At 41.1% G+C, this 18,701-nt stretch overlaps 1 protein-coding gene across 2 annotated transcripts in view; it reads right to left on the bottom strand.

The window, feature by feature from the left end:
* Positions 1-2,229: 2,229 nt before the first annotated feature.
* Positions 2,230-18,701, bottom strand: part of jing (AE binding protein 2 jing) — a 182,599-nt gene continuing 166,127 nt past the window's right edge. For both annotated transcript variants that reach the window (XM_075871760.1, XM_075871761.1), the window contains exons 6-8: positions 17,627-17,757; positions 15,988-16,055; positions 2,230-14,594 (exon numbers count right to left, since the gene is read on the bottom strand). In XM_075871760.1, coding sequence (XP_075727875.1) covers positions 14,435-14,594; positions 15,988-16,055; positions 17,627-17,757 — 359 coding nt within the window. In that variant the 3' untranslated portion in view covers positions 2,230-14,434. The remainder of the gene's footprint in view (positions 14,595-15,987; positions 16,056-17,626; positions 17,758-18,701) is intronic.

Genomic DNA, 18,701 nt, shown 5'->3' with positions numbered 1-18,701 from the left:
ATTTTGGAAATGCGTATCGACGAATGAGCACGTATACTGTTCGAGAAAGCCTGAACGACAACACTCGATCCGCGTGATTGACTACGACCACAAGACGTTATGAAAAACCAGTGTCCATTAAAACCGCGTTACCCTTGACGCTTTCCCGTTTGAAGTCGGCACGTGCGATACTACTTTTGTTTGGTTTGCTGCGCATCGCTTGTGCACATGCCTCTGCTTTGTTTACTTCGACAAACTGCGACACATGTGGCTTAGGAAATGTGTCGAGGAATCTGCACAGCGTTGCACAGGCTGCACAGAACTGACGTGGTTTCGATATCTCAAGCGTCTTATTATAAGAGCAGTGGGGAAACTTAAGTGAGATGCACTGCTGCGCAAGGCCCTCTGACAAGTTTAAGAAACGCATTTCATCTGCAATGAGCAATGTTCTTGAATGCCTTCCTCAGATCGGAAGCACACGCCACTGGAAAACAGCTGAGTATGCCATCTTCTTCTAGCGCTGACTGCGTTCTCATCTAAAGACGACGTAGTGGTGCCCAGAGAAGTTCTTTCAAGCGGGAGCGGCGTGAATAGGCACTTTCTCGTATTTTGAAACCAGAGACGCCACTCGCCATGTGTGCTTGGCGCAACAGATACACGCCTTGGCGCATTTCCAAACCAAAGGACCATCTGTGGGCGAGAGTATGCGCCGGGCACATGGGTGTCGAGACAGACGTCCTTTGGTCTATACTACTGTGCGCCTTGGAATTGCCTTAGAATTTTACCTATTCGTAGATAGCACATCCCGATTCGCGCCTGATGGGGATAAAACCGCATGTGCATTGTAGAAAAGGGAACCTTTCTCTGTACAACTCCAGCACTTTGTAGCACTTATCCTACGGCGCTTTCCTGGAAACTCCACTAGTGCTTTTCTATTGTGTGCGAGAGAAACCGTAAGATTAGGAGGAATATCTCAGCATGGCCTTTGTGCCAGTGTCGTAGGTCTCATGTGCTTTCTAAGCATTCACAGCAAAGTAATGTATACGTTTGTCAAGGCCGCCAAGAACAACTGATGTGTTTGGCAGGACCGCCGTATACTGTTGATGTGTGTATGGCGAGAATGCCAAGTACGACCTGCGACTGATGTATAGGTGTTTGACAAGCGCGCCAAGTACGTCCTATGTATGTGTTTGTCAACACCACCTTGCAAGACTGATGTATGTGTTTGGCAAAGAGGCAAAATGCAGTTGTGTGTTTGGCAACGTCATAGCGTATGACTTACAAATGTATGTTCGACAATGACGACAGGTACTACGGAAGTATGTGTGCTTGGCAAGACCACCATGTTGTATAATTAATGTACGTTTGTTTGAAAAGGACACTAAGTATTAAAGACAATCTTCTTTCTGGAATAGTTGAACACAGCGATTTTAGCCTGTGTTTCAGCCACCAGGCAAAAGTTTGAACACTTCCTCAAAGGTCAGCCATCTTAATCTGGTGGCTGCATTCATACTTGTGAACACTGTCATCAAAAAGCAAACGTTGCACATATTCGAGGTGCAACATCAACTTTTAAGTACTCTTAGGTGTGTTTTTTAATTAAAAATATGTAAATACGTCATTCTAAAGACTCTAGTGTTTCTTACGCTGCACTGAAGATGTGACCCTGTGCACAAAAAGAAGATGTTTGTGACACTTTGCCGAAAATGTCACACTGTACACAAAAAAGCGCTCTGCCAACACGATACTGTCACCTTCCAGCCTCCATGCGTTCTGCACAAGCTGCCGTTTTCTGACGTTACTGCCAGATGGCATCCATATTTCCTGCAGTGCCTCCTGACAGAAGACTATCGCCTTTCGATGACATTTGCAACGAAACATGCAGATAGGCGGTCAATTTTTTTTGTAAGGTCACGGTATATAAACAGTGCATATAAGTTTGGCAGCGAAGTAGGACTGGTGTAAAAGTTTGGAAAGACCACCGTGCACGAGCGATGTTTGTGTTCGGTAAAGATGCAAACTATGGCTAATATGTGTGTTTGGCCAGACCACCATGTATGACTGATGTACGCACATTTGACAAGGACGCCAAGTGCGATTGAGGCATATTTGGCAAGACCACCGTGTACGACTGATGCTAGTGTGTTTGGCAAGGTTGCCCAGTATAACCTAGTAGTGAGCATTGAAATGCACACACTAAGCTGCCAATTCAGCTGTTTCTTTGTCATTCTCTTTTCATACACATGTAAAGAAAATTGGTGAATGTGTTTATTAGCATATGGAACTTCGACATCTAGAAACAGCACGCACCTCCTGTATTGAGGAACGCACATGTACACACAGAAACTCTCATGTGGCTGCTTTCAAACATTGCTCACACACACACATTTCCATTCGATGCAATATGCAAATACATACACTCAAATAGACACCTTGCATGCATTAGGAAAGGAAAATCATCCTCTGAAAACCACACATACAGTCCACCCCTAGAGCACAGAATACAAACATAACTTTGTAAAAAGCTAACAAACAAAAACGAACACGATGTGACACCACCCTTGGTCATCAACAGTCGCCAGCAACTCAAATATGTGAACAGTGGTCAAAACCTCAACTGCACAGGGCAACCAAAAAAAAAGACCGCAACATAACACCCGTCCGTAATCCAACAAGCATGCACTGTCACTGAAAGGACATCGGCACAAGAGGCATCAATGCAGCATGAGGTGCTATTGGCTCAGAATCTCTTGGGCATGTCCCCGTATGAGAAAAAATGTCCGCAGATCGATTTTCCGTAACGTAACCCTGTGTACCTCCTTACTGCACGTCATTTCTCAGTGGGTAATGACATAATACGTTCAGCCAAGCTACAAATGGCCCAACGACAATTGATCCTTCCAGGTAGTGAAATTTATTCAACTATCATTTAATATTTGACTTTCGTGACATTTAACAATGAGGAAAACGGTTTGAGTAAGCTAATCATAAAATTGCAGTAATATCTTGCAACATAGGCCTGGTAATACTTAAGCTAATTAATGCTTCCTTCATTCCCCCCACGAAATTATCTTTCCAAGAACATTATCTACATAAGGACCTCAGAAGACCTACAGAAATGGCATAAAGTTCTGAAGCTTTTACGATATGTAACCCTAAGGCAGCGACGGTGGTCTAGTGGCTAAGGTACTCGGCTGCTGACCCGCAGGTCGCGGGATCAAATCCCGGCTGTGGCGGCTGCATTTTCGATGGAGGCGGAAATGTTGTAGGCCCGTGTACTCAGATTTGGGTGCACGTTAAAGAACCCCAGGTGGTCAAAATTTCCGGAGCCCTCCACTACGGCGTCTCTCATAATCAAATAGTGGTTTTGGGACGTTAAACCCCACAAATCAATCAATCAATCCTAAGGCAGCGTGATCTCGAAAGTTTTGAAGACCACTGTACCTACTGCAGCCGAATGTACAATATAAAAATCTTTTTTTTTTTTTAGTGCACAGCACAGTAATTTAGTTACATACTACATGGTAAACATCATGGTAAAAACATTACAATAGCAAAATTGATGGTGCAATACCTAAAAGCAAATAGAATTATTTATACATAAAATTGTAGTTATGTGACCACCAACACAAAAGAATGTACCTGGTTTGGCATAAAATTTTATATTTTTTTATCATCTCTTGCTGCAACTTTTTGTTCAAAACGTATACACTATTGAGTTTTACCGGAAAGACCTATTCACTTCCTACATCTATAAGTTCAGAGCAAACTGTTTGACAAAACTGTGGCAGCCTAAACTCTGTCACAATGAGGCAAAAGACAACATCCTAGGGTCTAACATTAGGAATGCTGTTTGGGGTCAGTATGACACCACACAAGGACATGCCATCGAGAGTTCTCATGAGTGATGCCAAAAAAGTAGAGACAGCAAACATGCTTACAGGATAGTGTCTTTTGTTGCCCTGTATTTGCAAAATGTTGCAGGTAGTGACACGGCCACACCTGGGTGTTGCTCAATGCCAAAAGTGCTCACTTTATAATAATTAGAATAATAATAATAATAATCATGTACAGACAATGTCCTACTAGCAAAAAAGAAAAATAATTTACACATCAACAACCCATTCTCGCAAGAATCGACAATGTAAGGAAAAGAAAATTGAAAAAAAAAAAAATGGTGAAAAATTGAAAGGATGGCACACAGAAAGTGCAACCATGTTAAAAACAAGCTGTACAGTGTTATGAGACTTAAAAAAAACATTTAAAACACAACTTCTCAAAGCAGACAGCCTATGTGCTTTATACAAAAAAATATACTTTTTTCACTTCCTGCATACACCACGAAATCTGCAAATACACCACTTGGCACAGTGTTGTGGACTATCAAAACAAGTCAAGAAAAAAGTATAAATATACCACAAAAGCCACAGCACAGAAAAAAAAAAAGTTGTTGAAATCTGTACACAAATGCGCACAGGCGATGCTTACAAAGCATTAAGATTGCAACTGAAGTGAGTAACAAGTTCTACAAAGGGCCTATTCGGATGACATAAGAATGCGTACCAGAACTGACATGGTCGCATTTTAAGAAAACTCACATTGACGCAACTTGGAAGAAAGCTGGAAAGGTAATGTCTGGCACAACTCTATCATTTCCCTTAACAGCATGTCTTGCACGGTTTATCATTATATTCATCCTTCGCATTGTGCCACGATAACTGCATAAATTATGTTTATGGGCACAGAACTCATGCATCCTGGTGCTGGTGTGAAACTCCACAACACTCCAGGTACGAGTCCACTTTTATGGTGCCACATTGCACAAATCTGAACCAAAGACTTCTTTTTCTGACACCTTGAAAAGAACACGTGGAAAGCTCCTAGGCTAAGCGGTGGTAAGATATATCTAAGAAAGTGAGGATCACTTTAGAAGGCATCAATAGTGCACACCAGATAAAGAAACAGGTCAGACAAAGCAGTAGAAAGAGCACTGTAGATCTCCCAAGTTTCATAATCTTGTGTGAACTGGTAATGCCTCTTAAATGAACCCTGAACAATGACCACGTTTCAACTACCAGAAAATTAAACCAGGATCATGGAATAGTAACAAAAAACTTGGTCCCAGCAAAAATTTACTATATTTTCCTCAAAAGCAATCTTTGCAGGTCAAAGCAGCTCATGTTGAATCAACTACTCATGCTCCTGTAAATGTCAATACTGAGCTTCACGAACGGAAGAAAGGACACAACAAGATTCTTCCCACGAACCAACCCCCTCCCGAAAAAAGTTGAGGCATGTAAATGAGAAACAAAACCAAATAAATTCTGACACAGGGCAAACATTCGGAACGCTGAGCAAACAGCCCACAGAACGCAGTTCGAAAAATGTATCAGTTTAAACTATCACTCATGCAATCGTCCCACACTTGTTGCGTGCAATACCAGGAGACGAAACAAACGTTTATGGCATATGCCTAACAAATGGCAGTGAAAGGCTACCCAGACACACTTTACACTACCTTTCAGAAAAATATAGATCTGAAAGTTCCTTTAAACATATGCTTCTCCGTAACATTCAAACTAAACTGACACATATCAAGTAACATTTACATGCAACTTAATGCTGAGAGAGATCCAAAAGTAGATGCTGCGATGGTACGAAATGTCATCTGCTCTGGTTTACGAGATCATTCTACTGCTTCCACTTTGCGTGGGGAGCACACAAAAAACACAACTTCGAGCATAATGATAGCTGATGCACACTCTGATGAAAGATTATCATCATGGGGACCACTCAGGAAAGTAATAATGATTATCAGTTTATTCTAAACGATCTCCTTCTTTTGTCAGCTCGACTCCTGAAAGAAGACTGCATCATCCCATTAACTGACATCATTTCAAAATTCTGGAAACTCTCTTCGTACTGGCTAGTAGAGGAACTGCCATAGATCTAGAAATGCGAGAGACGACTTAGCACAATGAGGGTGGTAACGCGGTTCTGTCGACATTGCATTCTACTTGACAGTAGCGCACGCTAAATTTATAAAGAACCCAAAAAGGCACACACTGTGCTACATGGCTCATGGTGTGCTTTGTCTGTTGTCTCAGTCTTTAGCCTGCACCACCGCAATGTAGAGAATTTAACACATCATGGTGCAGTTTATCATTAGGCAAACGTAAGAAATTGTCTACATGGTCTGAAAACTCACACATGCATGTTTTTAATGAGATAATGGTTGTCATGAATGCATCAATAAACTGAGTGACTATACACTGAAAACTGAAGACATAACTGTGAACTGTTCCAAGCTTAAGATGGCTTCAAAGCAAGCAGGCATGGTCCCTATAACGAACAAGCATCCTCCCCATGACGGCTCATTGCCGAGAAACAAACATAACCAAAAAATTGGAAAAAAAATCCGCTGTTTGACTATAAATTGGCGGTGCTTTAACCTGAATGAAACAAAGGGTAAGAGCCATTCGAAACTCACACCTGCACCTGGTTCGGCATTGTTGCGATGTAAACGGTGTAAAATTGAGCTTTCTTATTTGCGAATCCTCAGCACGAGCATCGAAACAACCAACAAGAAAAAAAGCACAGAGCCGAAACACAAACACTAGCTTATATTGAGGCAAGATTTCAAAGTCCCCTTGCATCTCACTTCCAGAAATGCTGCACTAGCTCCAATATGACTAGCACTACAAACAGAATGAATAAAGGCACATACACAAACCAGCGGTCAGCGCATGACGCTTTTTGAAAACTGCTAAGCTCCCCCAAAAGGAAGAAGTTAATCTGAGAACAGAGGAACAGGCACATGATGAAAAGCAGATTCTCTTCATATGCTTACCATTTTAAACAATAATAGCCAGACAATACAGATATAAAATCACCCACAGAAAGTAAGCGCGTGCAACAACCGCATATCAATATTTTAAGCTACTAGTGACAGGGCTCAAGCCTAGTCAAAGGAAAAACAAAAAATAACAAGAGTGTGAAATGACCAGTGCCACAGGAACGTATCTTGATTGTAATGCAGGAAGATATCCAGTGACCCACGTGTTCAAATGAATTTTAGGCTAGGCTGCATAAAACAGAATGCTGATGTATATCAGCATGCCCCCCCCCCCCCGGTGAAGCAGAGTTGTGCTGATGATACAACTGCGAAAATATCGATCTCAAGATGGAACAGACACCGAGCACCATACTCATGGTGAACTTCATTTTGAAATTTAAACCTTCATAAACAGCCCACTGTCACATAGACAGCAAGGAAGCCTCGTGGTAAGTGAAAGTTCGGAGGTATGACCCTCTCTGAAGTAATAAATATGCAACCGCAATTTCAGACAAGAAAGCCACAAATAGCCCGGGATGTTACACATCGCAGGCTCAATTACAGCTTGTGCAGTTTTCTGGGCAAAGGACGAAACAGACACTATATCTGCGGTAGTGAGTAGTTGATGCATGCCAGCACACTGCGCACCTGCGTCATTGGTCTTTTAGTTCTTTCACACATACACACACATGTACGTATGTATGTCTCACTTTAATAATAAATTCAGTTGGAAGCTTGCGACGTCCATGTCTGTTTCGTCCATATAGTCCAAGAAGTGACACAAGAAATGGTTGAGCATCGAGCACCAACTAGCTCGAACCACCACCTTGGTGCATCAAGCCATGCATTTCGCGGGTCGTGAAAATGGTGACAACCACACCACAGTTGCCGAGGTTTCGATCGCATGCGCACTGGGCTTGCCCAGCTTTTACAGCAGTTCCAATAACCAGGCCAATACCGCGGCATCAATGACATCACTCGTGTGGTACTGGTATTCTCACAGAAATAACTGCAACTGGAGAGAACAGCAAATCCAAGTCTAATGACACCAGTAAATCTACTTTTAGAAACGATATAGAAAAGAGCTTTTTGTTCAACTGTGTGCAACAATCGTGCATGAACACTAGCCTGAACCATCACCAGAAGTAAATTCGTGCTAACGCTTTACAGACAGAAATGTCACCAGGAACAGGAACCCATTCACAAGTGAGAGAATCTCGAAAAGGTAAAATAAAAGCCCAGCAAACCATAAAGCTCCACAACTTTTACAGTACAAAAAACACACAATAAAGATAGTGCAATGATGTAGTTACAGCTTACCAACACCCTTCACGACAAAACACGACGTTCCGACAAGCAGCAAACTCGTACAGCGCCACCTCCATTCTAATGTATGCTGAATGCAGAGCTGTGCCAGTGTCGCACATTTTAGCCGCATTCGGTCGCAGCTAGGGACGCTAGCCACTATGCTAACAAACCTCGTATATATTTCTTTTAATTTCACGTGGTATATAACTATTATAAACAGCTTCATTAAAAACACTGTTTTCGTTTTCTTTACAATGGCAGTGTTGAACATGTTGGCTGGTAGAGCGGGAGACTTGGTCGAGGAGATGGAGCATGTACACGGGTAAGTTTACAAGTTGGTTCCTGGGCTTTATACAACAGCAAGGTGCGTACTTCCGTCAACCTTTCGTTAAATTGGAGCTCATAGCCACATGGCATGTGTCGTTCCGAAGTTTTCCTCATGCTGTTACCCAGTCCCATTTCCTTCAAATCCAATGAAAACCCTCAATCTTGAGGACACTTTTTTCTCTAACTGATAATTGAATAACAACATGGTGAATTATTATCTTTTAGTACGAATATGTTTTCAAAAGTATATCTGTTCAAAAGAAGAGAACCGCATTGAACAAAGAAAGCTCTCATGCAATATTCAAATTCCTATACTTCATATTCAGGAAGACTGATGGAAGCTATGCATCTAGCTGGGTTTCTCTGCAAGCACACTAGGATTTTCAGTACAAGGGAAGTTCAGGATAATAGTAAGTAGGCGAAGCTCGCCAATATACATGTGTGAAATGTTAGGCCTCATTACAAGCTCTGCTATGAAAGTGGATATAATATATATATATTTATATATACTTTCCAGTATTTTACAGTGTAAATGTCTGTATAGCACTGCATGACGTGCCACTATCTCTGGTAACTTTGTCCAAGACTTTCCGATGACCAAACATGCCTGCTCCTGATGCTGTCGCAATTTGCTCTGCCACTATGCACTGAAAAATGACACACTCGAAAGTCTGGTCAACGTTTGTGCTAAGCCATACCACAACATGTCGGATGAAGAGAGAAACATTACAAGCAGCAAGTGGAATAAATAAGATTGCGTCCCTCTTGGCTACGCTGATGGCTGGCCTACGTAACAGGGTGTGAATGGGACTACAGTGACTTCACAGAATGAACGAATGACTACGTACATTCACACAATTACTGTGTGAAAACATGCCAACGTGTTGCATCTGAGGGTGATAACACAAGTTGCGGCACGGCAGCACTCGCTAAACTACCCAGGACACGACGCTGCAACCTTTCGCCAACTGCGATGAACACCCGGCTGCCACCGTTTACAACAGCGAAAACATGCGCTCCATTTCAAGCCTTTTTCCTTCTCCACTCGTAGTTCGACGTTCCAAAGTTATGGCAAAACTAGCTACAGCAGTTATGACAGGTGCCACGACATATGCGAGAAACGCAAATGAAGCTGCTACTGTTGGAAATGTCGATAACACCTCACACTTGCCTCTCATTTGGGAAACCAAAATCTGACCCATTTCGACAGCAATTTCGCGTCTGCGCTACAGGAACCACGAAGCGGACCTCCTTTCACTGCTGGCACTATTTCGAAACACCAGGACTTGCATATCTATAAGCCCTAGCATTTTTTCACGCTATCCACTCTATTTTACCAAAAGAAAAAGCTTTGCAAATTTCTTTACATTATCGCCTCGTCACATGAACCCCTGTCGGCAAACAATAGATGTAGCTAAATGAACTATGAAAATTTGCTAAAAAATTTTAGAGATGAAGCTTAACATTTTAAATTATTTTCCAATAGTTACAACCAGGCAGTCGAATGACTAATGAAGGAGAAACAATTTTTTTTTGTCAATGTGGAACAGCTCCATTTGATACAAGCTGCTGAGAAACGAAGCTACTGGTTCCAGAGTTTCTTTATGTTCGCCTTATCAAGAACACAACTCACTAACGCAAACCTGGTGATTCTTCAACCGTGAAAAATGCCACGCGCAGCAAATGCACTAGCGGCCATCAAAGTAACATTGGTTGCCGAGACGGGTGTTTCAAAGGCGTGCGAAAAAATCGGCTCAAATCCGTCCACCATTCAGAGATAGTGACACAAAAGGCACATGGTCCCAGATAGAAGTGCATTGCACCTTGATAGCTTTCATACGAAATGAAATAGAAAAGCTGGTCAGAAAAAATTGCATCCCATTTCCTTTATCAGGTAAAGTTGCAGAGGAAACTGCGAAGACGACACAATTCGTCAAAAGAGACAGGGCCACATACTAGCAGGAAACTTCACTAAATAATACAACATAGTGACATCAATGAAACATCACAATAAAATATTTCTCCTGATACTCATATCTGAGCTCGTAGAGTCCAATACCCATTGATGAAACCTGAAAGATTGGGACATTATAAAACTTTGCAGTACAGTAAGCATGACATGCTTATTCTACAGGTATAGTGAATTAACGCTCCTCCGAAAAGGATGTTTGGCTAGACTCATGAAAGGTTTAGTGACCACAGTTATGCAGCACCAATCAAGTGCTTCAATATATGATGATGATTGTGATAGAGAATCTGGCAAGACCCATACTGGCTATCCGTGTTCTGCACAAGGTGGTTCAAACCAATAGTCTCAACTAAGTTTCCAGGCAAAAGATCGCCCTTGTGTACCATGGTTCCTTACAGTTCCCTTAAAACGGCTTGCCCCTAGGCTACGTCGGCACTAATTCCATTCAATGCGCGGTGATCTTTGGCAGTGTTTGCTGAATTGAGCTCAAACAAAGAGTGCTTTCTAAGCTAACACAGTAGCACGTAACATTGACACCTCATAATGGCACACCTATTTTAGGATGTACCAGACATTTCAGAGAATGCTTCAAGCAATTCTAGAAGAAGCATTTAAAGCCAATGTCGATGAAATCTACACTGTTTAATTGGCCCACATTTCATAGCAAAAGTACAAAGACCTGCACAAGCATCTACACATTTCATATAAATGTTATTAGATTCATGCCAGTGTCCGTACAAACTACCAGAGCATCGCTAGTTCAGAACATTAAAGCCGGAATCGTTTTGATTTTCAATACACTTCTGCACTGATCAGTAGCAAAAATGGCACAAACTGCATGAACATAACGGTCATACACTGGGTCTCCCCATTTTAAGTTGCCTTAGGTGGAGCTCTGTAGCCATGACGGCACAAACTTTATGAACGAAAATTATTCGGCTCATTATACATTATAATGTGATATCTCCCTCCAGAACAATACATATCAATAAAACAGGATGTTGCCAGGTTTGTAAATTTTAATGCCTCAAAGACATTAACGCCCAATGAGGATGCTGCTCGCGAACTGTGGAAGATGCAGGTCCAGTCCCCAGTTGTGAAATTTCTATTTTCTCCTATCTGATATCCCTAAGCGTTATTATGCAAGACTCCATTAAATGTATCATTCAACTATACCACACTTTCCTTGCCTTTATTAGCACTCTTATAGTGACTAACAAAAATAGTATTGGTGCAAGAAGCATTCGCTGAAATACCTGGTATTCACAGTAGACAAGGACATCTCAATGGCAACTAAACAGTATTTTTGCAGTGACTCGTGAGAAATTTGTTAAGATATGGTTCTAAGTAGAAGCAAGGGAAGAAGGTTGCTTTGCCAAATCTTTTATCTCCTCGGCAATCGGCAGTCTTTTAGAATTTACTTTAATGCAAAAAAAAGGCCACAGGCATTCGAGCAAATGCTCAAGTTTTTTTGTTTTTTCCTTATGGTTACAAAAAGGATGCAAATTCAATACGAAGTGGTATATTTACCAGAGAAATTTCAGATAAAACACATATAAACTCTGACTTATATAAAAGATCTGTTCGCACGGAATCATGAGAACAGACTTATCTCAGCAGGTCTATCGTCTGAGTCAACTCAAAAGGAAGCTACGACATATTTAGGCTCACTTTGTCCCGAAGAAATATTCGTCATCTGTCCTGCTCATGTTCTCTTTCTCGCAAGTGTGTGCCGTCCCTCTCAAGAACGCCATACTACACTGGTAATACACACACATTGTTAAAAGCCTCAAAATCCAAGGTATGAAACTTTTGAGGAAAAAAAAGGTCTGTGGACTTCAATGTTTGCATACCAAATAAGCCCCAAGGAGCCTATATTTTCTTCTTGCAAAATGCAGATCGACATCTGCGACATCAGGGTCTTCCCAGCCTCACCTTTTGCTTTCAAGCCTAAAAACATAACAGGCATCAATGCTACTGCACGAAAACATTGAAGTACTCATTTTGATGCTAATCTCTGCAAAATTAACAACTTACAAGTTTACAGAAAACCAATTTGGGGTGGCGGTAAACTAAGATGACTCTGAAAAGTTTAAATTTTTTTCAATCTGACAAAACAAAATGTGTGATATTTCTTGGAACACAGAATGACCCTGTAGTGTTCGTAACTGTTGAAAAAAGTGTATGGGATAAGAAGCAAGTCTTCTTGGGGGCCGCTGAACACAAGTTTTCTGCATGCTTTCAATGACCGCTTAAGAAGCATGCAAGCAACAAATACACAATAAACAGCATTGTGTGTAAGTAAAAGAAACTCGTTCTTGGCCCTATTTCGCAAAGCCTCACGTAAATTGCATACACACGAAATTGCAGAGCACACACTAAATCGCTGAGGGTTTCTTGCATATTTGTAAATTGGTAATATGGCAGTAAGTTCGCGTTCATGACTCAAGAACTGTTTTGGCGTGGTCTTGTGGAAAATAAAGGCACAGTTCTTTTGTCGGCATTTCGATAACAGTACATCCTGTATGGTGTGGCAGCATGAGATGACAAATTTGTGCCAAAACGCAGCTGCTGCGGCATGTATGATGCGAGGTGACAAGTGAAAGCCGAACAGTTATATAACGCACTTCAGAATGGAAAAAAATATACTAGAATCGTGAATTTTTTTTCAAAGGCCAACCTTCCCAAAGTTATTGTAGCACTGTTTTAGTTTGGAAAGAATGCTTGGTGGCTGCCCAACTACTTGATTCAACAACTCTGACCTAGGTTAATGGTATTCCACACAGACTACAACAGAATGAGTCAGTTCTTACTGAAACACTTGTTACAGGCTATACAAATGTAATTGCTCACATGAGACTTTTGCTTAAATCGTCAAGAATCTGTGTATTTGATAAACCAAGAAATTTTCTAGTACTTTCTGGAGGTTGCATATATTTAGTTTATAATTGTCACCACTCATCTAGAAGTGCCACTGGAAAGAAGCCCAAGTTTTGATGATGAAATACCGAAAAACAATGCTTAAATTTAAGTGTGGTCAAGCACACACGCTCAAGCCTTCCAATGATAGCTTCAACCAAGGTAGGTGCAATATTGGAAGCTCAGTATCATTTAACGGATTTAGTTGTATTATACTTAGTTTATACTTTAAGTGGAAAACCAACACTTTCATGTTAGAAGCAGCCAGCGGGGGTATCCCATAAGCAATGTTTTTGATACGAACCAACTCTTGCATACAAATGTCGCAGAAGCTCGTGAATGAGAAAGAGCTAGAAAAAAAAAATAAGGAAAGAATAGTAAAACCTCCGCACAGAGCTTTGATGACAAACATATGCATAGTGTCGGCTACTTCATATGTCCACCAGTGCTGTTCTTCATGGGCAGTGAGTGTCGTTGACTGTTGACCGGAGACGACAATAGTTGGGACACAAACAAGCTACTGGTACTAGTATTGTTTCCAGTCCAGAATTGTAGAGCAGCCGCTTAGGTTAGTCCATGATCGTGGCCCGATCTACATTGCATCACGGTTTCATGTGGAAATGCATCAGTGGTTGACTGCGCACTGAAGATAGGGAAAAACAGCTGTCTTTCACTGTCTAAAACTGTCGAAATGAGGCAGATAAGTATGTAGCATTTGCACCACCAATGGAGTGAACCGCCTCCCATCCCACCACGCGCAGGCTGATGATGAGTTCGAGCAATGTGTGCAGCCACACTGAAAGCCATATCCGCAGTCACTGATTTGCCAGTGCAGTCGAAGGCAGTGGAGAGTCTGTTGCCTGCAAAGGGCAATTGGCGATGGGGATGCAGCGACGAAGTTGTCTGGGACCAGACATGCGTTATGAATGTCCACAAAATAAATTACGCTACCAACGGTGATCCACTTTCATGCCCACACATGTGTGTGCTGCATATGTCGATGGAGCAGCTGTTGACAGTAAATGGTATTCTTGGAAATTAAAAGAAAGCGTGGCAGTGTTGCAGCATCACGACCCTGAGTCACCTCGCTGTCGCGCTCACTTCCGCTTGCGTCGGCGGCTGCCAGACAAACTCTGGCGCGGCGTTGGCAAATCCTTGGGCCACAGGTTTAGTGTGTGAAGATCGTCTGCAGACAGTGTGGACAGGGCAACCACCTTTTCAGTGCTCTGGTTCTCGGGCTCCCAGCTATCCGGCAGGCTGCAAGTACAAAACATTTTGTCACTGAAGTATTGAAGGTTATTATATGTTTACATTACTAGAATTACGTAATGCACTCGAACGTCATAACAACAAACTCGCATCTTACATGAAAATAAGTTTGTTATATCAGAAAATTCAGTGTAAACGTTTATGCTTAACACTAACCTGTATTGCGAGCATATTTTTCTTTTAATTTGTTACAACCGATATTTCCTTATATCAACATTCGTTATTTTGAGGTGTGAGTGTAAATAATAATTAATTTAAGGTGTATTGTTTCCATGCTTTGTGTCATTATCTGGCATTGCTTGTTCATCACGAAGCATACTTTCACATTTTTGTCTTGCTACACAGCTTTATGTCCTCTTGTTTTTCACACTGTTTTCACACTTTTGCAATAGACTCTCTCGGGGTATGTCCCAACGTGATGTCACTGGCACACGTGCAAGGTTCCAGTTTATGTCCCAACGTGATGTCACTGGCACACGTGCAAGGTTCCAGTTGGCAAGACACTCCCCCTGGTGGCTGAGAGGGGTACAGTTGCTCAATGCTTGGGGCAAGTTTTTTTTTTTTGAAAGCTTAAACTTCACCTCGCAGTGGAAACATCAGCTGTCATATGTGTCACAGTCAAATAGTTGATTGATGAGCTCATTGAAAATATTCAAAGGTGCTAGTGTTCCTGTGCCAAAACAGAAGATAATTGTTTTGTATGGTACAAGAATGGATAAAAACTGATATACCTTTTCCTAAAAGGGCACTGAATCTATATACATCACTTGCTAGTATAGACATTGTCAATTTTTTCAAAAGGAAAGGCAAAGATTTCATGACACATGAAATAATCCCGAAAATGATCTCTACAATCTAAATGATCTTTGCAGTCTAGCATGTCAGGAATTTGTTTTACAATAAATATAGAACTCAATGTAAGTTTCTTAGTGCTAAATGTAATTTTAATGTGTTGACTTGTAGTTTTTGTAATTTTTTGTAAATTGGTAGTTCAGATTTTTTTCTGGGTGAAGGGGCCAGTCAAGCTGTGAAATGCAGCTTTTTCCCCTTCGCACCAAACCACGTATACAGTGTATTTTCGCGTACTTGTCACGTGGTTGAATAAACTCAAATATATACGAAAGCTCAAAATATGCTACATTCTTGCTGCATCAAGATTTCTGGAACATAGCACATAAGAAATTTAGTGAGAATAAATAGATAAAATAATGCAATTTTTTTGCTTCAGGGACATTTTTATGACCTTTGATGACACTGTACACACAAGTTTTATAGATTTTAAAATCACTTCCTTTTCACTGTTTCTGCATTTCTGGAAAATGTACTCATCTGCACAACTTCGGCAACTGGAGCTTGTGCGAAGGAAATTCTGTCAACTTACATGTTCTCAGGAACCCAGTGAAGCAGCACTTTAACTTTCCCAGTGCTTTCTTTCCTTTTCGCCACGACCTGAGGAAAATAAAAAGACGAGTCTATAAGAAATGGAGGAAATAAAATCTGCGTGGTCCTAATCACTGGCTCTCTCTACTGATTCTGCATAGCGCAACACTTCGTTTTTCCTGGAATTTTTGCCTGGGTTAAAGCATGATGAAGCATTGTGCGTGACATAACATAAAAGTCATGATCACCCACATGAATATACACGTCAGGGGTAACATTTCTATATAAAAAAAAAAAAATTCACACTGCTTGTGACAGCTATTAGTATGCTTCGAATGTGCCTGCGCTTTTCTATGTTTATTACGTCTACCTCGAACGAAATGCACAGCAAAACTTTATCATAAAGAGGTCGAATGAAGCATGAAAATGATTCGCTATATTGGAAAAATACTCAGACGTCAATTCACAAAGCTCTGTGAATGGCAATGTGTTTTCTCTATTATGCTAATATATAAAAAAAACCTTTTTGTTATAGCTGTAGTATATTGATGGTCGACTGTTTTGCTTCAGAAAACATTGACCAACTTCAATTACATCGTTGCAGGAATGCATCACAGTACCCATCAAATTAACAAAAAGAACAGTGCAACAAAATTCACGTACTGACAACGAAGTTCGCAAAAGGCTTCGATGCAAGAATAGTGACAGAACATAGTCTTTAATGTGCACAGTAAAAGCAGAAGCATTACTGCACACAAAGAGGTAACGAAGTCAGTAGGAACTCTGTTCCTCCAAGTGGCTGCATATCCCGTGTTGCCGAAAAATGTTGCAGGGTATGAAATTCACAGTGCTAAATCTCCACACTTGGTTGGTTGCTCTCGCTGGATTTGAGGTATGCAATATTATTTGTTGGAAAATGTGCCTGTTGCATGTTGCAAAACAATGGCACAGGAGTAACTGCTATCTTTCCTACCGTAAATGAAGAAAATACACACATGATAAGCGAAAAGCATGTTCAAAAGACGAAAGCTCGTTGATCAATTATTTATTCAAATGATCGGAATTCACACAACACACAATCAATTGTATAAGCACAAAAGATGCCTTGGTGTCAAATATTGCATAAATTCGGCCCACCTGGGGTTATTTCACCCACACCTATTTCGAAACTACTCAATAACGTGAGAAATAGCCCAAAAAATCACCAGGCCGACAATCCATAAAGTTGGTTAACCACCAATACTGAAAGGTGAAAGGTTTAATATATATGTGCATATATCGAAGTGTCATCTGCTAGAGCTTGTTCCTTCTCTATCATCACACCTAGAAGATGCGAGTTTCAAACATTGCACATGGCGACATTAGCATAAAGGATATTAAGAATACCAAATTATTCTATAGGCAGCAATACATGCGTCAGCAGATATCACCCTCAAAAGATATGCCAGCAAACTTGAAAATAAACTAATGCAAGCACGGATAAGTTTCGAGCCAGCGTATGTTAATTTGAGTCTTCATTATAGGTTTTATGCATTTATAAAATGCTACATCTTCTAGATCCAGTTTTGCTGTAAGCTTTCTCTTTAGGAGGCATGTATTCTGTTGCTCATCAATAGAAAGGTGGTGAAGTCAGCACTGACCGTTCCATGGAAAGTGACTGTGTATCCATTCCAAGAGTGGGGTTCAGCGGGAGACTGCGGAGCACTCACTTTCCCTAGCCGGTGCTTGAGCTCCTCCATCACGCCAGCATCAAAGAAGTCTGCATGTTTTGCTGCAACAAAAACAATCACATTTATAAATTGCTACAATACAATGGACATTCATGAATGTTCAGGGTGAGATGGAAGGTAGCCATCATTAAGAGTTGTTAAACAGGGAACATTGCTGGAGCCAAAGCTTCCACAGGAGCAGTTGCCTTCCTCATTTCGACAAGTGGACCAGTTCCTGTCATTTGAACTTCTCTTTGCAACTTGACAAGTTGACTTGTCCTTGTGAATACACAAGTGTATCGAAATGTTAGCTCCGGTCCAGTGACGTTCCCGGTTTATGGATCACTACACTACAAATGAACAACATATGGTGAAAAAGAACAATTCGCTAGTAAGAGCCTACTAGGAACATGTTGGGAGGGAAATATAACACTCGGCAACAACATGATGCCTGGAGGCGATTTCGTCGGTGGTTTTCCTTTTCATGACATCAGCAATGGTCAAGGAAGAAAGCCAGTGCTGTTTTCATAATCGCAGTGCCTTCGAAATTAGAAAGGAATCGTTTCAACATTGAACTCTACAATGTGCTTTCAAACACTCCAAAAACAATGAAGACAAAGAATTTGATACAAGCATATTCCCATTGAAGTTTACGGTAGTTTGTAAACATTGAAAAAAACTTTACCAAAGTATATCAAACAAGCAAGTGCTGGTGCAATGAATTCCTAGTGATGCCTGCACTGATAGCATCAATGGATACACGTAACAGCCGTATAACTCATATGACTTGTGTCATTAGTATTGAATAATCCTTCGTGCTTTAACTATAACATAGGAAGCAACTGCTCTTGGTATTCGTTTTTTCCATCGTCATGTCGCTTTAAAGGATTCTACTACCTTCTTAGTGTGTACCTGTCAGTGTCACAGGCATGCACACAATACCAGTGGTGCCATTACTTGCGGGCCACCTATGGGTGGGTACATTTACAGCCGCATAGACAAATCT

This window comes from Rhipicephalus microplus, chromosome 8 (genome assembly GCF_043290135.1).
Source record: "Rhipicephalus microplus isolate Deutch F79 chromosome 8, USDA_Rmic, whole genome shotgun sequence".
Taxonomy (NCBI): Eukaryota; Metazoa; Arthropoda; class Arachnida; order Ixodida; family Ixodidae; genus Rhipicephalus; species Rhipicephalus microplus.
The sequence above is the reverse complement of the archived record's forward strand: the minus strand, read 5'-3'. Positions and strand labels throughout refer to the sequence as shown.